This window comes from Canis lupus, chromosome 10 (genome assembly GCF_048164855.1).
Source record: "Canis lupus baileyi chromosome 10, mCanLup2.hap1, whole genome shotgun sequence".
Classification (NCBI taxonomy): domain Eukaryota; kingdom Metazoa; phylum Chordata; class Mammalia; order Carnivora; family Canidae; genus Canis; species Canis lupus.
Genome location: NC_132847.1, coordinates 5,270,495 through 5,288,838, shown reverse-complemented (window position 1 = coordinate 5,288,838; position 18,344 = coordinate 5,270,495). Strand labels below are relative to the sequence as shown.

General features: G+C 40.3%; 1 protein-coding gene across 1 annotated transcript in view; it reads right to left on the bottom strand.

The window, feature by feature from the left end:
- Positions 1-18,344, bottom strand: part of KCNN2 (potassium calcium-activated channel subfamily N member 2) — a 143,508-nt gene that overhangs the window by 27,129 nt on the left and 98,035 nt on the right. Inside the window, exon 4 of the mRNA XM_072840587.1 lies at positions 9,375-9,516. Within this exon, the coding sequence (XP_072696688.1) occupies positions 9,375-9,516 (142 nt within the window). The remainder of the gene's footprint in view (positions 1-9,374; positions 9,517-18,344) is intronic.

The following is an 18,344-nucleotide window of genomic DNA, read 5'->3' as shown; positions in this document are numbered from 1 at the left end:
AAATAGATCATGGGGATACATAGGAATACATTCTAAGGAATATAGTAAATAATATTGTGATGACTTTGTATGGTGACAGAGGGTAACTAGACTTGGGATCATTTCATAATGTATAGAAATGTTGGTTCACTGCATTATATGCTGAAACTAACATAGTATTATGTATCAAGTATATTTCAAGTTAAAAAGAAAAAAAGGATGGCCCTTGGAGGCATGTACATCTATTTTGTTCACTTGCAAACATTTGCCAAAAAAATCTAAATAGTTTCGGTGTACTGATAAGGGGCTAACCTACATCAGTGGATGGGATCAGTAGCCACTCAAGATGGCCATCCATACCTGACTACTGTAGTTAGCGTTTGTTTGAGATATATGGGATCACCTGTTGCAAGTTGCTCCCAGGGTGCTCGTCAGAGACTTATGAGAAATTCAAGAGCAGCTATGGTTTCTGAATAAGCAGAGAATGTAAAAATCGGAGGGGCTTCCACTGCTTAGGGAGAGAGAGCTGTGAGCGGCAGTTGGCACTCAAAGTTAAATATTGTTCTCCCCTGGCAGGTGGCCCATGCTGAGATCCTTCTGGAAAGAAATCAACATTCTAACAGGAGTGGAAAATCACTGGTATCAAGAGCCTTTGAAAGTCGATTTTTATTTGTGTTTATTCTTGGGCTTTTTTTTTTTTTTTTCCTTCCTGATACTGGCCCATTCCCTTGTGGAGTGTTCTCTAGCTCACCAAAAGTCTTGTGCACTAAAGTGAGTACCTCTGTTGCAAATTGCAGAAGCAGGTGAGTCTGACAATTTAGGAATTATTCAAATTCTTACCTGTATCTGTTACTCCATTATCCTAACTGTACCCTTTAAACGGTATCTGAAGGGCCACTTAGAAACCTCCTTCTGTTCAAATATGGTCACGCCTTTAGTTTTATTTTAATTAGGGAAACCATAAACTCCTATGCCCTCAAGTCCTTAATATTTATAAAAGGATTCCAAGTGTATAGAATCGGGTTTCAAAAATGTAACTTTAAAAAAAAATTTAGAGGTATACAAAATGAGGCCTGCTCATCCCTGAAAGCTTTCTGGGGTCAAAGGAAATCCCTGCCCCCATTAATGGTTGTACTGATTTTATTGTCCATCCAGTTCCCTGAAGTGAACACAAATGAAAGTAAACATGCTTTTACAACATTTTCTCCAAAGCTTGTCGTCATCACAATGGATGTAGAAACAGTTGGGATGAACATATGTTACTCTCTGAAATGAAGATCTCTGTATGCCTTTAACAAGATGAGTCATATTCCTTTCACCAAAGTCAGAAAATGTATCCTGGTTACTTGTCTCCCATTTCATTTACATTATGATGGAAAAGCGAAGCAAATCATTGGCCTATCCCTTCAAGATACTTTGGCATCTAAACACCACGTGAAGAAAACACAGTATGTTTATGAAGCTAATAGATTCAAGGTAGATGTAGAGGTTCTCCTTAGCTGGTGTATCATCTTTCCTTCTAACAAATTAAATGTTGCAAGAGAGAGAGGAAGGAAGGAGAGGTCTTGTCCTTAGGAGGTATCATTACTAACGCCCATTGCCTTAACCAGATCAAAGCAAACAAATGACAATCAGCAGAAGCAGAGGTTGAGCCCCAATACCTAGAGAGTCTGAGCTGCTGCCAAATGAAAACACAGTCTTTTCTCCACTCTGCATTTCCTCATCCTAGCACAAAAATTGTAAGCCATGTTGGGCCCCAGAATGTTCAGAAAGAAGTTCATCTTCCCCAAGATCATTTTAATACATGATGCTTGAAAAATCAACATCCTAGTCATTTTACTTCAGGTCACCTGGCTATGCTCATCCTGCACATACTTTCAAGAATCATTTTGGAAAACCATTTTGGGAGCAAGCTTTAACAATTTAATAATGCAAGCAATGGAGAAGGGAAGTTCCTTTAAGAGCACACTGGGTAAAGGTTTTGATTCTTACTTAAAAAGGCAGCTGCCAGAGATTTAACATAAATACTGAAATGTGTAATTTTCTTTTAGAAATTCCAGAATCCACACCCTCACCAAGAATGACTAATGAAAAAATGCTAGTGTTCAAAATACTCTAGTGTTAAATTAGTTATCCTCCTGCAAGTCTTATACTAGCTCCTAAAAGCTCAAACTTTCAGTGTGACAGCCAATTTGTTCAACTAACAGTAATTAAAATTTATCAAAATATAGTCAATTTGAAAAAAATTGCACTTTTCCCCTAAAATACATCCAAATTAATAAAACAGCTTTAAGACCGATTAACTTTCATTTAAAAATATCTCCATATCCTCCAAAAGGAAGGTAAATGAGTCTTTGGCAATAACTGCCCATTTTTCTGTCTCTGGGGTTGACTGATTCAATATCACGGAATAATAAACACATTTTACTGCATTTATTGTCTGATGTTTTCTTTTTTATGCAAATATGTCCACCAATCACTTCTGGCAAATAAAATTCTATAAAACACTCAGCTTTATTATTATGTCCCACTGGAATTCTGCAAGATCTCCTCAGGTCATGAAAGTCAACAACAGTCAAGATAATTTGGAAGATAAGTGGCCCAAGTTTCTTTAAAGACAAGTCGGTATTTGCTGTTAGGAGGGCAGAAGTCAAGTCCAATGTCCTCATCCAGGAGAAGAGGGGACGAGAGAGGTGTGTGTGTGTGTGTGTGTGTATGTGTGTGTGTGTGTGTGGTTTTCTGAGGTCAGTGAAAAAACCTATACCTGGAAAACCCCAATCTCCTTTGGAGTGATTTGCTTGTTCAGCTCATTCTTGTACTTGGATGACTGGAAAGAAAGAAGTGGTGCATAAACCTGGTCATCAACCATGAGTCATGCCTGGGTTTAAATCTCCTTATTAGCAATGGTGCCAGCATGAGCGCATGTATTTTAAAGATGGGAAGGGTAGCCCTGCTGCCAAATAAAAATGCTGAGAGTTGAGAAAAATTAGGTGGAACTGCAGAGTCAACATGTCAAAAGCTAGAAGGTCACCACAACTTCCAACACCACTTGTCTGGACCTGGAAGAAAGCAGCTATTATATTTCTTGCAAAATATTCCTAGGGAGAAATGAAGGTCCTTCAGGAATTGGTGGGGATTTTGGCCTTAGGACTGACAAGGCCCATCCTCCCCACCTGCTCCTCTGCACAAAACAAACTATTCTAAGAATTTAAAGATAGGCTCTCCTCACTGAGCCTTTATTTGATGAGATTCACTAAACACATGTAAACCAAAAACTTTTTCAAAGTTATTATTGGAGATTATCAAGTTGTTATTTGATATTAAGCACCTTATGTCAAATTATATTAAGACCTATAAAAAGGATTCTGGGGTGGATTGTTTTGTTTTGTTTTTGCTTATTCACACAGCAATATCAAGAACTGACTTTAGTTTCTCAGGATATCTATGTCCACTGGCAGAGGGAAAAAAAAATCTCCAAATGGAGAGACAGTAGCATGAATAAGTAGCACGAATATAACCAGATCTGAGGTTTAGCCCTCCTGAATACCATTTTCTTTATAAGCTTTGGCTAATGTATCTGTGTTCTGGAATATTCTCTGAGTGAAGAGTGTAGGGTTCCTACCCTTCAGAATGAAAATTGACCTCTGACGATTGACTGAGGTGCCATGTAACCTCAAATCAAGACCTTTCAACACTGGGTAATATGATGGCAGCAGGATTATTATCCAAAGGTCTCATCCTAAGATGGTATACAAGTTCCCTGAATAAAATTGAACAATTCACTGGTGCTGTGATTTTTACATTGTTAAGAACTGCAGAAATGGTTGGAGAAAACCTTAATCATGCTTCTGAAGTGGACTCACTTGTGTTCAGGGATCCATGGGGGACCACTTATCAGATAATAATCCATGTCCCAAGGATGGGGCAGATAATACTTCACATTTTAAGGTAACTTTGCCAAAAAATCTAGTCATCTATATTCTAGTTAAAGGGCCCGCAAGAGATGCCATAATACTACAGAGTAGACAAGCAAAATGACAAGTGACTAAATGACACTGCATTCTCATATAAGACAAGAGATACTCTTTCACCAATGAAGCTCTATTCTCCTCTTGAAACAATCCTATATATTCCCAAGCAAGGGGAAATTAAAGCTTTCAGCATGTATTTTGTCTATACATACAGATATGAAAGGGTAGATAGGATAACTTTTTAAATGCTAAGCAAAACAATTACCTTCTCTACATCAAGTTAAGATATGAGAAACCAGCTGACAAAATGCTATGACACCAATGATCTAACAACGCTGTTTGCCCAACTCCTTCAACCAACAAAATAAAGCCATTTAGAGCTCATCGCACTGGTTGTCGTGACGTCTACACTAATGAAGTGTCAGGGCCTCGGGAGGACCCCACAGAAGGAAGACAGATGAATAAAGAAAAAAACCTTCATGTTTTCTCTGGAAGGCTGATGAGTGACTATTATGCAATCCTGTGAGTTCATATTTTTAAAATACTGTCCAGGAGAGAGGAAGTGATCTTTGTCTCTTCAGCTTTACTATTAGGTAGGTCTTGGTGGAGGAAACTTGTGCTGGACTTGTCTGATCTATCACAGTATAATACTTGCATCTAAGATTGTCTTACTTTAGCATTACCATCATTATCTGTGTAGGACATTGCAAACAGTGCTGTAAAAACAAGAAAAGCTTTGCACAACTGTCTTGGATTCACAATTGACATCTCGGACGAGGAGAGGTTATTTTTTGATAAGGCCATTTGTTTGTCTCTTAGAATATTCTGGAGAATTCTGTCTCTTCGCCGTTTAACAATAGATTTCTGCCCAGAGCACTGCAGATTAATCTTAATGTCCTTGGAACCCAAAATATCACTCATGACACAAATCAGCTATTTAAAAATTTTAAATTATAGTTTAATTTTGGGTTTTTAACTAATGAAATGTGAACATCTAAGAAGGTGCCATGAAGTAATTCACTAGTTTCAGGAGTTTTCTGAAAAAAGGCAGTGCTCATTTCTTTATGTGTACATTTCGAAATGGGAAAGCTTTATAGATGTTAACATTTGGAATGACTGTATCTTAGGTCAAAATAAAAAAACACACACACATAAAGCTATAAATTCTATCAATTTCATAAACACAAGAACCAGAAAATTCAAATATAAAAGAACACAGAGAAATATAGCACTTCAGAGATAATATACAAGATGATTCAGGGATGACCCTGTCCTTTCTCAAGAGTGTTGTAAATTGTGCTTCTTTTTCACAATTTAGTAGGGACCAGATGGAGAGAGAGAGAGAGAGAGAGAGAGAGAGAGACGGCCCATGGGAAATCTGACACTGTGCATTTTACCTAAACAGGCATTGCAAAAGCCCAAGGGGGAATAGGGAAATAAATGCCTGAAATAAAAGGAAGTCATGTCTGGTTTAGATAATCCCAAAGAGACAAATTGGTATTTAAATTTCCTGAAAGCAAAAGCAAAAAAAAAAAAAAAAAAAGTATCTGGCAAAACACATTTCATCTTAAGGAAACTAACCATTTCTGTGGGCTGTGAAAACAAGTTAGCTTCTTCTATATATCTTTACTGTCAGCCAAACACTCTGCATACCAGTTTGTAGGTAACCTGCAGCCAAGCACTGTCAATACCCAGGAAATTTATGGGAAAGTGTCAGCTCCTGGATCTCTGATGCCTGATTCCATAGGAAGTTGCTTGGTCTAGGGATAGACACAATCCAACTCCATGCAGTGTTTTGTGTAAGTTAGCTCAAGATTACTAAATTTCTCTACATGCAAATAAACCATTTTTGATGGGGCCAATTAAGAAATAAGTCTGTTCGAAGGGGGACATGAACTCCAATATTTACAGCATCAATGTCCACAATAGCCAAACTATGGAAAGAGCCCAGATGTCCATCAACAAATGAATGGATCAAGATGTGGTGTATATATACAGTGGAGTATTACTCAACCATCAGAAAGGATGAAATCTTGTCATTTGCAATGACATGGGTGGAACTAGAGTATTATGCTAGTGAAATAAGTCAGGCAGAGAGGATAAATACCATATGATTTCACTTCTATAAGGAATTTAAGAAACAAAACAGATGAACATAGGGGAAGTGAAGGAAAAATAAAATATAAAAACAGAAGGAGGCAAAGCATGAGAGACTTAACTATAAGGAACAAACTGAGGGTTGTTGGAGGAGAGGTAGGCGACATGGGGTAACTGGGTGATGGGCATTAAGGAGGGCACGTGATGTGATAAGCAGTGTGTGTTATATGCAACTGATGAATCACTGAATACTACCTCTTAAACTGATAATACACTATATCCTAACTAAATTCAACTCAAGAAAAAAGTTTTGTAAAAATCTGGTCTGTTCCTTACACAGGAAATGGAGTGGAGCTACTCAGCCTAAGAACAGAGTGTCTGTTTCATCATCATTCTAGAGGGCAGCAATGAGGTCACTGTGAATTTCAGGGCACATATCACCTTTGTTTTCATACTGAGTAAAAGTTGATTATAACTTCTATTTTTTCTGTAAAGTAGGATCAGTAGCGAAACTTAAGCAAATAAGTAGTTCAAGTAACTAAATAAATGATTTGTGCTGTCAGGTGAAGCTGTGGAGACTGTAAGGACGAAGAAAAAAAGCGAGGAAAGCTAGAAGTAACAAGAAGATCTGGGCAAGGTTAATCTCAAACCTGGTTCTGATCCACAGCATATTAAGCTATTTGCATAAGCCCTGAGTCATACCTGATTCAACAATGAAAAGAAGGGGGGGGGGAACACCTTACCAAAAAGGAACACCAAGGAAATTGTTTCTAAGAAGCTTAAGGGGAAAGACTCTGCAATTAGCAGTTCTGTTTTTATAAATAGCATCATTCATGTCCCTTGTGGGCTTGTTATGGCCCTCCAAAAATACATCCCTGCAAATTTTATTTCCCAAAGCATTATGCTATATAATAAAATGCTATTTTCTGAGGAAAGAAGACGAAGTGATCCAATAGTTAACAGGACAGACCATATCCATCGTCATGAAAAACCAAGTTCGTTAAAATGCACACAACTATATTTTTCTTTTATAAGCAAACAATGTTAAATGATAAACCCAGATTATATTATTGACAACTGGGACTTGAAATTGGCATCTTGTTACTTCTGGTGACCTTAAAATTGGCCCCAGATTTTATTTTCACATCTAGCTACCTTATCCCTGGTCAGTACTACCAAGTGGGAGAAGAACGTTCCCACTCCATCTATGCCATGGGCACTCCAGCTAGCTCTAACTCTTGGAACAATCTTCCGAGGCAGCTGCTACAAGGGTACAGGCTGCCCTGGCTACCATTCAAAGGCCCTCCCGTGGAGAGCTTATCCCTCTGCTGCCAACCTGGGGGTGGACACAGTGGAGGCATTGGGAGGGATGCCTAACTTCAGAAATTCTGGGAATTTCCTGCTTAAGGAGCTCCTGGTACCAGCTCTCATATCCTGATGTCAGCAGAAAACCAAAGAAGCATCAAGATAATGCTTTTCGCTGTAACCAAACTATAAAAAAGCAGAGGAGGAATAAAGAGAACCTGGGTCACTGAACACAGAGCATCGACTGGAAGCTACACCTGGCTTAAACATTTCAAAGTTCCTTCACACTGCATTATGATAAATTTGAGACAATTTGCTGCCCTCCCATCTTGATCTACCTAAAGCACATGTCACAAACTAGTCCTGGTCAAGTTGTAATATGTAAGGAGTAGGGATCATGTCTGTACCTGCTCTGCCTCCCAGAAGAGCAGTGGCATGCCGGGCATCTGGGTGGCTCAGTCAGTTAAGCATCTGACTCTTGATTTCAGCTCAGGTCATGATCTCATGGGTCATGAGGTTGAATCCCACATTGGGATTCCCACTGCTTGGTATTCGCTCTCTCCCTCTCCTCTCCCTCTCTCTCTACCCCTACCCCCGACTCATACACTCTCTCTAAATCAAGCAATCAATCAATCAGTGACATACCATCACAGGCAGCAAATCCTTCTCAAGAGCTCCCCAAGACCTGGCCTCCTATCCCAGCCTCATGCCATTCCACTTCCCTACCTGACTCTGTGCACTCCTGGCCCAGTGGCCTGGCTCGAAGGTCCTCCTTGACTCACTACCTTCAAATATTTCCTCCTTCTGGATGCCTACCTTTGCCTAAAGCCTACCTTAGCTTTACAAGTCAACTTTCCAGGAATAGAAAAAGGAAAATATTATTTTTAAAAAGATTTTATTTATTAATTCATGAGAGACACAGAGAGAGAGAAAGGCAGAGACACAGACAGAGGGAGAAGCAGGCTCCATGCAGGGAGCCCAATGTGGGACTCGATCCCAGGTCTCCAGGATCACACCCTGGGCTAAAGGCGGCGCTAAACCACTGAGCCACCAGGCTGCCCAAAGGAAAATATTATTAAGAAAATCATAAGGAAAACACATTTACTGTACTTTACTGTACTTATTGGGGAAAAATCTGCATATAAGCAGCCCCATGCAGTCCAAACCCTTGCTGTTCAAGGGTCAACTATAGTCTAATTCGTTTAGTGAGAAAATGCAACTCTTCAGCCCTTCAACACACTTCAAAGTAGGTTATTATGATCCACATTTTGCAGGTAAGGGAAGTAAGTTTTTTTTTTCTTTTTTAAAGATTTTATTTATTGGAATGTCTGGGTGGCTCAGTGGTTGAGTGTCTGCCTTCGGCTCAGGGTGTGATCCCAAGGTCCTGGGATCGAGTCCCATATCAGGCTCCTTGCAGGGAGCCTGCTTCTCCCTCTGCCTCTGTCTCTGCCTCTCTCTCTCTGTGTCTCTTATGAATAAATAAATTTTTTAAAATAAATATTTTATTTATTTGTGAGAGAGAGCGAGAGCATGAGCAGGGGAGAGGAGCAGAGGAAGAGGGAGAAGTAGGCTCCCAACTGAGCAGGGAGCCAGACATGAGGCTCGATCCCAGGACCCCAGGATCATGACCTGAGATGAAGGCAGGTACTCAACTGACAGGGCCACCAAGGTGCCCTGGGAAGTAAGTTTCAGAGAAGATAAATCTACTCAAATTTACATAGCTAGCAGGACAACAGCAGAATCCTTTGAAATGAACTTCCTGGTTAGAGCTGAAGCTCCAAGACCAGATTTGCTCACCAAAATTAGTACATCTTCCACAAAGAGCAACCCAGCAGCACTGCATGGTTAATGGAGCTGCAGCACGGTAAGAACGAAGATGAAAATCAGTGATGTTTTCTCCCAACCTAGACCTGATTATTCATGCTTCGCTGCTTGCTGTCGGGCAACCAAAAGCTTATGATCACATGGAATGCCTTCATGATCTAAGAGTATGAGTAAAAGAAACAAAATAAAGAGACTTACCATAATTCCAGTAAGCAAACAGACTCCTTTCCCACAGTATGTGTTAGGTACCATGTCACCATAACCAATGGAGAGAAAAGTTATTGATATCAACCACATTGCTCCAAGGAAGTTGCTAGTAACATCCTGTTGATCATGGTACCTGAAAAACAGCAAACAGAGTGCCAGGCCTTTATAATTAATCTACAGTAGGGCTGCCAAGGGCAGTTGGATGCAGACCAGAGATTTCACTAAGTAGTTTCTATAAACTGATCTGTGTGGAGGTTTTCTTTCCCTCCCTCCCTCCTTCCTTCCTTCCTTCCTTCCTTCCTTCCTTCCTTCCTTCCTTCCTTCCTTCCTTCCTTCCTTCCTTCCTTCCTTCCTTCCTTCCCTCCTTCCTTCCTTCCTTTTTTTCCTCTTTCTTTTTAAAGATTTTATTTATTTATTCATAAGAGACACATAGAAAGAGGCAGAGACACAGGCAGAGGGAAAAGTAGGCTCCATGCAGGGAGCCTGATGCAGGACTCGATCCCGGGACTCCTGGATCACGCCCTGGGCTGAAGGCAGGCGCTCACATCCCTATGTGGAGGTTTCCAAACCTCAGTCTTATGTGTAAATACAATTGAGGTTCTACCCAAGCAGTATGATGGACATCAGAAAGTTTCTCAACGTGAAAAAGTCTGAAAGAGAAACCATAAAATACGACAACTGCTTCTCTCACTGGTGTAAACTGATAAATGCACATTTGTCTCTAAACTCTGCCCAGACCTTGCTCATGGCTCATCATTCCTTGATGCCCACCCGTGTGCCTAACTTAGGGGATGCTACGCAGTACTGCATGCAATCTGCAACCCACAATCTCTCCACGCACCCTCACAGTAGCTGCAACCCTGAGACTCCCTCTGCTTAGACTGTCCTATTCTACCTTTATTTCCATGATGGTCCAACCCCTAGTCAGCCTTCCACTTAAATGCAGGGGGGGGGAGCGTCTTCCATCTGCTCTTATCCAAGACCCTCCCCCACACTCCCTCAGCATCCTGCATCTTCCTCCATCACCGGTCAATACTGCAACTGTTGACCTGGAGGTACGCGCTGTCTTCCTTAAAGACACAAAATGTGCCAATGATTGCATAGTCCCTGCCCAGAACCCGAGATTAATAGAACTTACAGCCTCACACTTACACACAGGAAGCTTGTAGTCAGAGAGAGGGAGAGAGGGGTACATTTATCCTAATTGGTCTTGGTGCTATCAAGATATTTGTGGTGAGGAGGAGGGTTTTAATATCAGAAACAGATACTCTATGATGTTTAGTTTAAATCAGCAGTGACCCTGGCCCATCATGGGAACACTGTTGTCCACCATGCATACAACACTGAGGCCACGTAAGTTGGTACCTGGAAGAACTTGCCCTGGATGCATGTTCTATGTCATTGAGGCAGAGTGGCCCTCCTCTGGTCTCTGTGGCAGTCAGACCCCAGACTGGTCACCAGAGGCATTCTCGGCTCTTTGCCCTTCTCCTAAGGACTGCCTTCCTTCCCAGCTGCCAGACACCACTGGAGAGGGTTTTCCTGTCCTCATGCCTTGCTCTCCAAAGCGTGCTAAAAATCTCCTACCTTGCACTCGCACACGCGTGCGCACATGGGCGCGCGCACACACACACACACACACACACACACACACAGCTTACTCAAGGGCATCCTGTGAGCCACTGGTGTTCGGAGGGCAGAAACCCTCACTGTTTTCCCCCAGTGAAATGTCACCGACCCAGCTGTGGGGTCCCTTCTTCCCAGAATGGCCAGGCAGAGGGAGGTCAAAATGCATTCCTCACTTTCCGGGAAGACAGAAGAGCGCATTTACCTGGGAAACTTTGTTAAGTACCCTGTGCACAGGGTGATGTGATCCGTGGCACACCTGAGTTACAACATGGGCTGAAAGGCTCTGTGAACTGCTTTGGGGGCATGCTGTGCCTCAGTAATAAGACTTCTGTGGGAGAATGTGGTATTTATTTTAAATAAGACCCTCAGAAGCTTTAGCTTATAACTCTTTCATGATACCGGGGCTCTCTATTGAGTATCCTTCATCAAGCAAATTGCCTAAAACAGGGAATGCATTACCCAATAGAGAGAAAGCAAGAGCATCCATTCCCTACTCAAATTTTAATTGTAATACAAAGCTTCTTCACCAAGGATGATCTCCAGAAAGATCGGACACATTTAAGAGCTGAAGACACTATTTCATTGATGTATATAAAATATTTGTGATGTTCAAGCCTTGACTTGCATTGTCTCATTTTCCATTACTACTTGGAGACCTTGGTAACCCTTTTGGCTGAAATACCTCCTGTCTTTACCCTCTCTATATCCACAAAGTATCCTCAGTAGCTCAGAAAAATGTGGTCATGTCCCAGCAAAACCCTCAAGTTATTGGGGTGAGCAGAGTGAGCAGAACACATCTGAAAGGCACAAGAGACTACGAAGAAGAGTTTGAGATTTAAAACTGTAAGCAAAGGGTCTCTAAGGGGAACCTTCATGGCTGGTGTCCAAATCTCAGTTCTAGCATGGGTGTGGAAATCTTCCCAATCCGTTCCCTCTGAAACACTTTTGACTTGGTTTCCAAAGTTTGGAGAAGTAAACAATTTTGAAAATTGCACTAAAAAGCATTCACTAGAACACTGAGGCAAGCCAATGCCTCTTTAGTTGCTGGCTTTAATACACAAGTTGTAAATACACAAATTTCTCCCATTCTCATCTGTCTCTTTGCAAAGACTCTCAAGCATGATGCCATTCTGTCAATATTTATTACACCCTATGCACATTCTTTGGGGCCAGACACTGTCATCCTATAGCAGAGGGCCTACTTAGAAATAAACTTTCTAAGAATTGGTATTTTAGGGGTTTGGGACTCCATGGTAAATCATCCTTTTTTTTTTTTTTTTTTGGCTTATGAAATAATAAACCTGCCTGAAAGTAGCTTAGAATGGAAAAATAACATCTCAGACTAATGTTTATGTTACATTCAGACATACTTAGTTGTGAACAGTCAAGAGGGAGATAATTAGGGAGCTGCATCAGACACTATTTGAATAATCAAGATTTCTTTCCTGGCAACTCAAATATTAAACTTATCGGCAGGATGATATTATCGCTTAGAACACTGCCAGGTTTGGCATTATGCCAGATTCACACCACTGTGAGTGATTATTATGCATAACTTAAACGCTAAAGAAAAATTTCAAGACATTTTTACAGATGTTTACTTCACAAACTTAACTCAGGCAATTGCAAGCTTCTTCAAAGTCCAACTTCTGATCAATATGAATACTTAAGTAAAAATAGGACAAATAAGATTAAAATTAGAGCATGGAAGGCCTGATGATCTCAGGGTTTTAAAATAAGAACTCTGAGGTTTAGAAAGAAGACTTACTGCATTGTTTTACTGCAGTGCACACTTCATAGACATAAAGGTTGTGAGATCAGCTTTGAGGTTTGAAAAGAAGCAAAATATTCCTTTTCTTAAGTTTCCATTCATTTTTTTCATTGTTGACTGTGGGCCTACCACTTTTTCTTAAATATGGCAGTTTTCTATAATATTTGTTTAAATTTGCCAGGGTAATCTTTCCAAGGGCATTAGGAACTTCTTCCCTAAACGAGGCAGACCCTGCCCTATGCCCCTAACTACCCTCCCCCCAGTACCTTTCCACAAACAATAGGAGCTTTGGCCACAGGAATGGCTGGCACTTATTGCCATCCTCTTTCATGGTTTTGTTGGCAGATGTGTTTTCTTCTTCCTGGAAACAAACTCACCCCATCCTAGCCTTGATTTATACTTTGAGAATCTTGTCATCTGTCTCCTTTTCCAGACTCCACAGAGTTTTTTGGGTAACATGGTACTCCAGGCTGCTCCTCTCTCTGCAGAAGTCTCTTGCTGAGACCTCTAACACTCTCAACCAATGTTAACCTTGGCTATAAGACATGTAGTGTATAATTTGCTCATCTAACGTGCCCCTAGAATCTTAATGATGAAGAATTTGAGGACAAAAATTATGTCTTTATTGAATTAATTACCGTGGCAATAGGAAACATTTGTCCTCAAATTGACATGCCTTTGTGGCCATATGCTAGGCCTTCAGGATCAGATACACAGGGATACAAAAAGGGGACGAAAATGGGTCTTGCCCATCAATCAACATGAATCAGATTTGTCACATTCTCTTCCAAGATCTGTGTGCAACTTATAAGGTATTTTTTTCACTTATAAAAATAATTCAACAATGGAGTTTAAGAGTGACAAACGATGTTCATTAATCTTTTTCTATTAAACATACCATTAATACTACAAATGGCAAAAAGATCTCATCTCAGTTGTCAGCTCTGATCTCAAATGCTAGCCTTGGTAGTGGAGTAAAAAACATTATGAAAATTTAAATGCATGTGATTAATCCACCATCAGTTCTCTCCTGTGAATTCATCTTTCTCTCTGAAGATACCACTAAAAGGAAAGTAAGGCAATAACTCCACAAGAGTAAGGTATAACTCCTCAAAAACAAAAAGAAAGGAAGGGAAAAATCAGAGGATGAAAAATAACATATTTTTATATAAACCAAAGAACACGGGCAATTCTGTTTCCAGCCAAGAAAGACTAACAAGGGACTGCATCTATACTGCCTCCTGAAACAACTACAAAACCAGACAAAGTATTTGAAACAACAGTTAACAAGACATAGATCATCAACTAATAAAGGACAATGATCCCTGAGAGACAGTAAAGTACCAAAGTGGTAATACAGTTGCGCTGGCTTACTACCTGAAAAAAATCCCCAGGATGCAGCTCAGGGAGGGAAACTGGGCAAGCCCAAAGGTCTCCCCAAGTTCAGGGACAGAGCTGGAAATCCAGGGAGGCTAGCAGTTCACAGGACCAAAATCCAGAGAGCATAAATCTGCACAGAGGGAGATCCAGAGGTCTGCACAAAGGTCTCCTTAATTATTCAGCTGAGGACTGATCAGTACTTGGATGTAAGACCCCAATGCTGGAGAAACTGAAGTATTATTTGCAAAATGGTTCAGTATCACTTGAAGATAGGTTGTAGTAAGTGGTATAATGTCAAGTGAAGAGAATATAATTGAGTTACAGTGTACCAAAGTGTATAGGTATGCTGGAACCCTCAAGGAACCATTAAAATAATACCTCAGAGAGTAATAACTGATAACACAGTAAGGATAGAATATGGAGAACATATGGGAACAAACAGAAAAGAAACAGCCAGAGGACAGATTTATCCAAGCACATCTGTAACTGTATTAAATATAAATGGCCTAAATACCTCCAATTAAAAGGCACAGATTGTCAGAGAACCCAAGGATGGTTCACAATTTGGAGAAACCTGTTATCATGCAGAGTGGGTAAGATCCAAAGTTGAAAACAGACAGCTGATGATGTCTAAATACATTGAACAATAGATGCCCAGGTGCCTGTCCCTGTCTGGTACTACCAGACAACTAACAGGAGACAGGAGTTTATTCTCTGGGGATAGACTGGAGATTCTGACCCAGGGTCCAGTGAAGATCAGGAAAGATGTTTGGGGCTTGAAAACATGGGGATTGAATTCAAGTTTCCAAACTGAACAACAGCACCTCTAGTTTCCTTTCTTCACTCTGTATCCCCGACCCTATAATACAATTCAATAATAGAACACACTATTACAGAGAAAGAATATTTTCCTTTGGAGAAACAGAACAGTTTCAGTGAAGAAAAGAGATTCATGTATAAACATCAAGGATTCCCTAATGAAAAATGCAGCTTTCTACTTGTCCATCCTACAGGAAGTTTCACCACACAATGAGCTCCTCTCCTCACAAAGAGCTTCCAATTCCCATTCCTGAAAGTGAAAGATCTGCAAATAATTGACACACATTTGCAGTATATTCTCTGTAGAAAAGATACAGACAAAAAAGAGGAGGAGCAAAGAAAATAAAAAAGGAAGAAAGGCAAGAAGGAAGGGATGGAAGGAGGGAGGAAATGAATAATCATAATATAAGAAGAATATAAATTAGCAGAAATCTCCCAGAAAGTAGATCGAAAAGACAAGGGTAAAAGAAGGAAAAAGATAAATTCTCAGAGAATCAACACAGAGGGCCTAACAACTGAATTTCCAGAGCAACACAGAAAGTGGAGGGAAAGAAATGCAAATATTCTTTTATTTCTTTGGTTTTCCAGGAAAACTCGAGGGCAGGCATCTCTAAGGTTCTAGTTAGTATCTGCACACAGAATAAGAAAAGACCCATGCTATTGGGAGTGGAGGTGGTTGCATTAAGTTTTTAAGTATTATGGGCAGCCCGGGTGGCTCAGCGATTTAGCACCACCTTCAGCCCAGGGCGTGATTCTGGAGACTGGAGATTGAGTCCCACATCAGGCTCATTGCATGGAGCCTGCTTCTGTCTCTGCCTCTCTCTCTCTCTCTCTGTGCATGTCTCATTAAAAACAAAAACAAAAACAAAAATAAAAAAAAACAACAAAAAAAAACCTTTTAAGTACTAGGAATAAGGAGATCTTAAAGAGTTTCAAATGGGGCGGGGGGGAACGGATCACAGCTTAACAATGGTTGCCTCTAACAGGATTTAATTGTTTAAGTTTTGTGTGTGAATTGGGAGAGGGGACACAATCTATTTCTCCTGGATTTATAGAGGAGAGGGATAAACAATTTGGGAGAAGGAACTGAAGAGGCGCAGCTCAGCCCCACTGTCTGCTCTGCTTGCCCACAGAGCAGGCATCTCTGGCTCTCTATGTGGTCAGTTCCCCAGGCAGGGGTGACTCTCCCAGATTATGAGGCGTACCTACAACTCCATTGACTTCAGTAGTAAATCACCGGAATACTCAGCAGCCCATGGGGCTTTGGGTCAAGTGGTAGGACCCAGATCTGCTTTATGTCAGTAATGCAGCTGGTATTTTGATGTCTACCAGCTGAAGACACAGAGAAGTGAGAGCAGGATGATAAATGATCTCTCTCCAAATCCCAACTTCGTTCATATAATTTGGATTTAAAGTAAAAGCAGATAAAATAAATGATTCAATTAATAAAAATCTAGAAGCACAAAAAGAAGTCCAATGAAGGCACAAACCGAGGTTCAAAGGAGAAAAGTACTGAGTGACAACAGCTCAGAAAGGAGGGGTGACCTGTATCTCTGATCTGCCACCGGTCCATGTCACAGGTGGTCACCTGTATCTGTATTAGAATCACCTGCAAAATATTTAAAAATAACTGTGCAAAAGCCTGGTATCCCATGACAGGGAATTTTTTTTTTTTTTTTAGAGCTCCCAGGTGATTATAATGTTATCAAGGCTGAGAACAATCTATGAGCTTTCCCTCAGAGGTTCCTCATCCAATAACATGCAGAACATCTACATATAAGAGGGAGCATGTCGATGAACAAAAAAAGAGAAGTGTTTATGAAAAGCCTAAAATATAGGAAGGTAGAAAAACCAATGGCCAAGAATGACGTGGAAGCTATGATGGATGTGAATACAAAAGGTAAAGGCCAAGCAAGATACAATGTACATAACAGATTGAAAGTAACGATAGGAGCATGGAATAATGTAGTACTGCCACCTTAAATTATCATCTTAAATTCAACTAGAATGTAGAACCCAGTAGGTCCAAACACGTTACTAAGTACCTCTCTAAGCCAGGGTGCTCTAAAGTGAGAACAGATTGATCTTATGTATAAAACTACTCTGTAAATGGTTTACACAAAGTTCCTTCAGGCCAAAGAATGTGAACGGCCTCAATGGATGTGATTCTCTTCTTTGCTTTCCTGTTTTTCTATCACTGAGTTGTGAAAACACAAATTGGGGGCCCCTATACATTGACTTCCTTCTACTAATCAGCATGTCCCAAGAAAAGGGGCAGATAGAGCCCAACTTTAATTTAGGCAGGAGCCAGTTCTGATTTTCCTTAAATGTATAATTCTTTATTAACTTTAAAACACTAAAATGAGTTTTCTATTTTGATTACACTTTGCTCCTTTACCCTTGCACATTTAGAATGCTTTCCTCTCTTCTGTTAATTTGGAAATGTCAAAAGGCTAAATGCTTCTCTCTCTTCTTCCCTCCTTCCTCCACTTCTCCCTTTCTTTTGCTTCTTGCCCACCTGTTCTCTCTCTCTCTCTCTCTCTCTCTCTCTGTGTGTGTGTGTGTGTGTGTGTGTGTGTGTGTGTAGAGGGAACAGTTCTGTAAAATGACTGATTTCTTCTCATCTGTTAACCTTGGCTAATGAGAATTTCATTCACTATACGGATACAGAAGATTAATCTTTGGGTAGGGACCATCAGTGGATATGTTCTAAGGGCATAAGCTTCCTATGAAATAAAGCTAAAAGTCTCTACAAGAAAAGAAGAGGATAAGAGAATGGATTTTCAAACTCGAAGAATTACATTATGTTACCCTGAAAAGATGTTGTCTCTCAATTATTCAGTCACACATTTTCATTTATGTGAAAATAAGTGAGTTCGGAAATGCCTGTTACCAGTCTCAATTCTCTATAATTACTGGACATGACCTATAGGAAGACAATGGCATCACACTATGACACCCTAAAAACATAGTTGAAAAGCCTTCTCAATGTTTGGGCTCTTTGGTGAAAGGGTTTGGTGAAATATGGCCAGCTTTGGAGAGAACTTCTAGGTCTGAAAGCCATGGTGGCAAGTCTGGTTTCTAAAAGTGATGATGGAAGACCCTAGGGTATGCGTGGCCATCACGAGAGATTTCCCTGAGCAGAGAACTCCATTTAACCTATGGTTCTCAATCCTAACAGACCTGATGCCTTCTTTTAAGATCCTGAAATGGAATTCAAATAGTATACCTTATCCATACATAGGACTTATAGAACAAAAATCAGCTTAACACCCTAACTTCAATACAGAGAAGCAAAATAGGAATACTTTACAATAAAGTATGTATTTCAATATCTAAATACTTGGGTATTTAGACTAACTTAG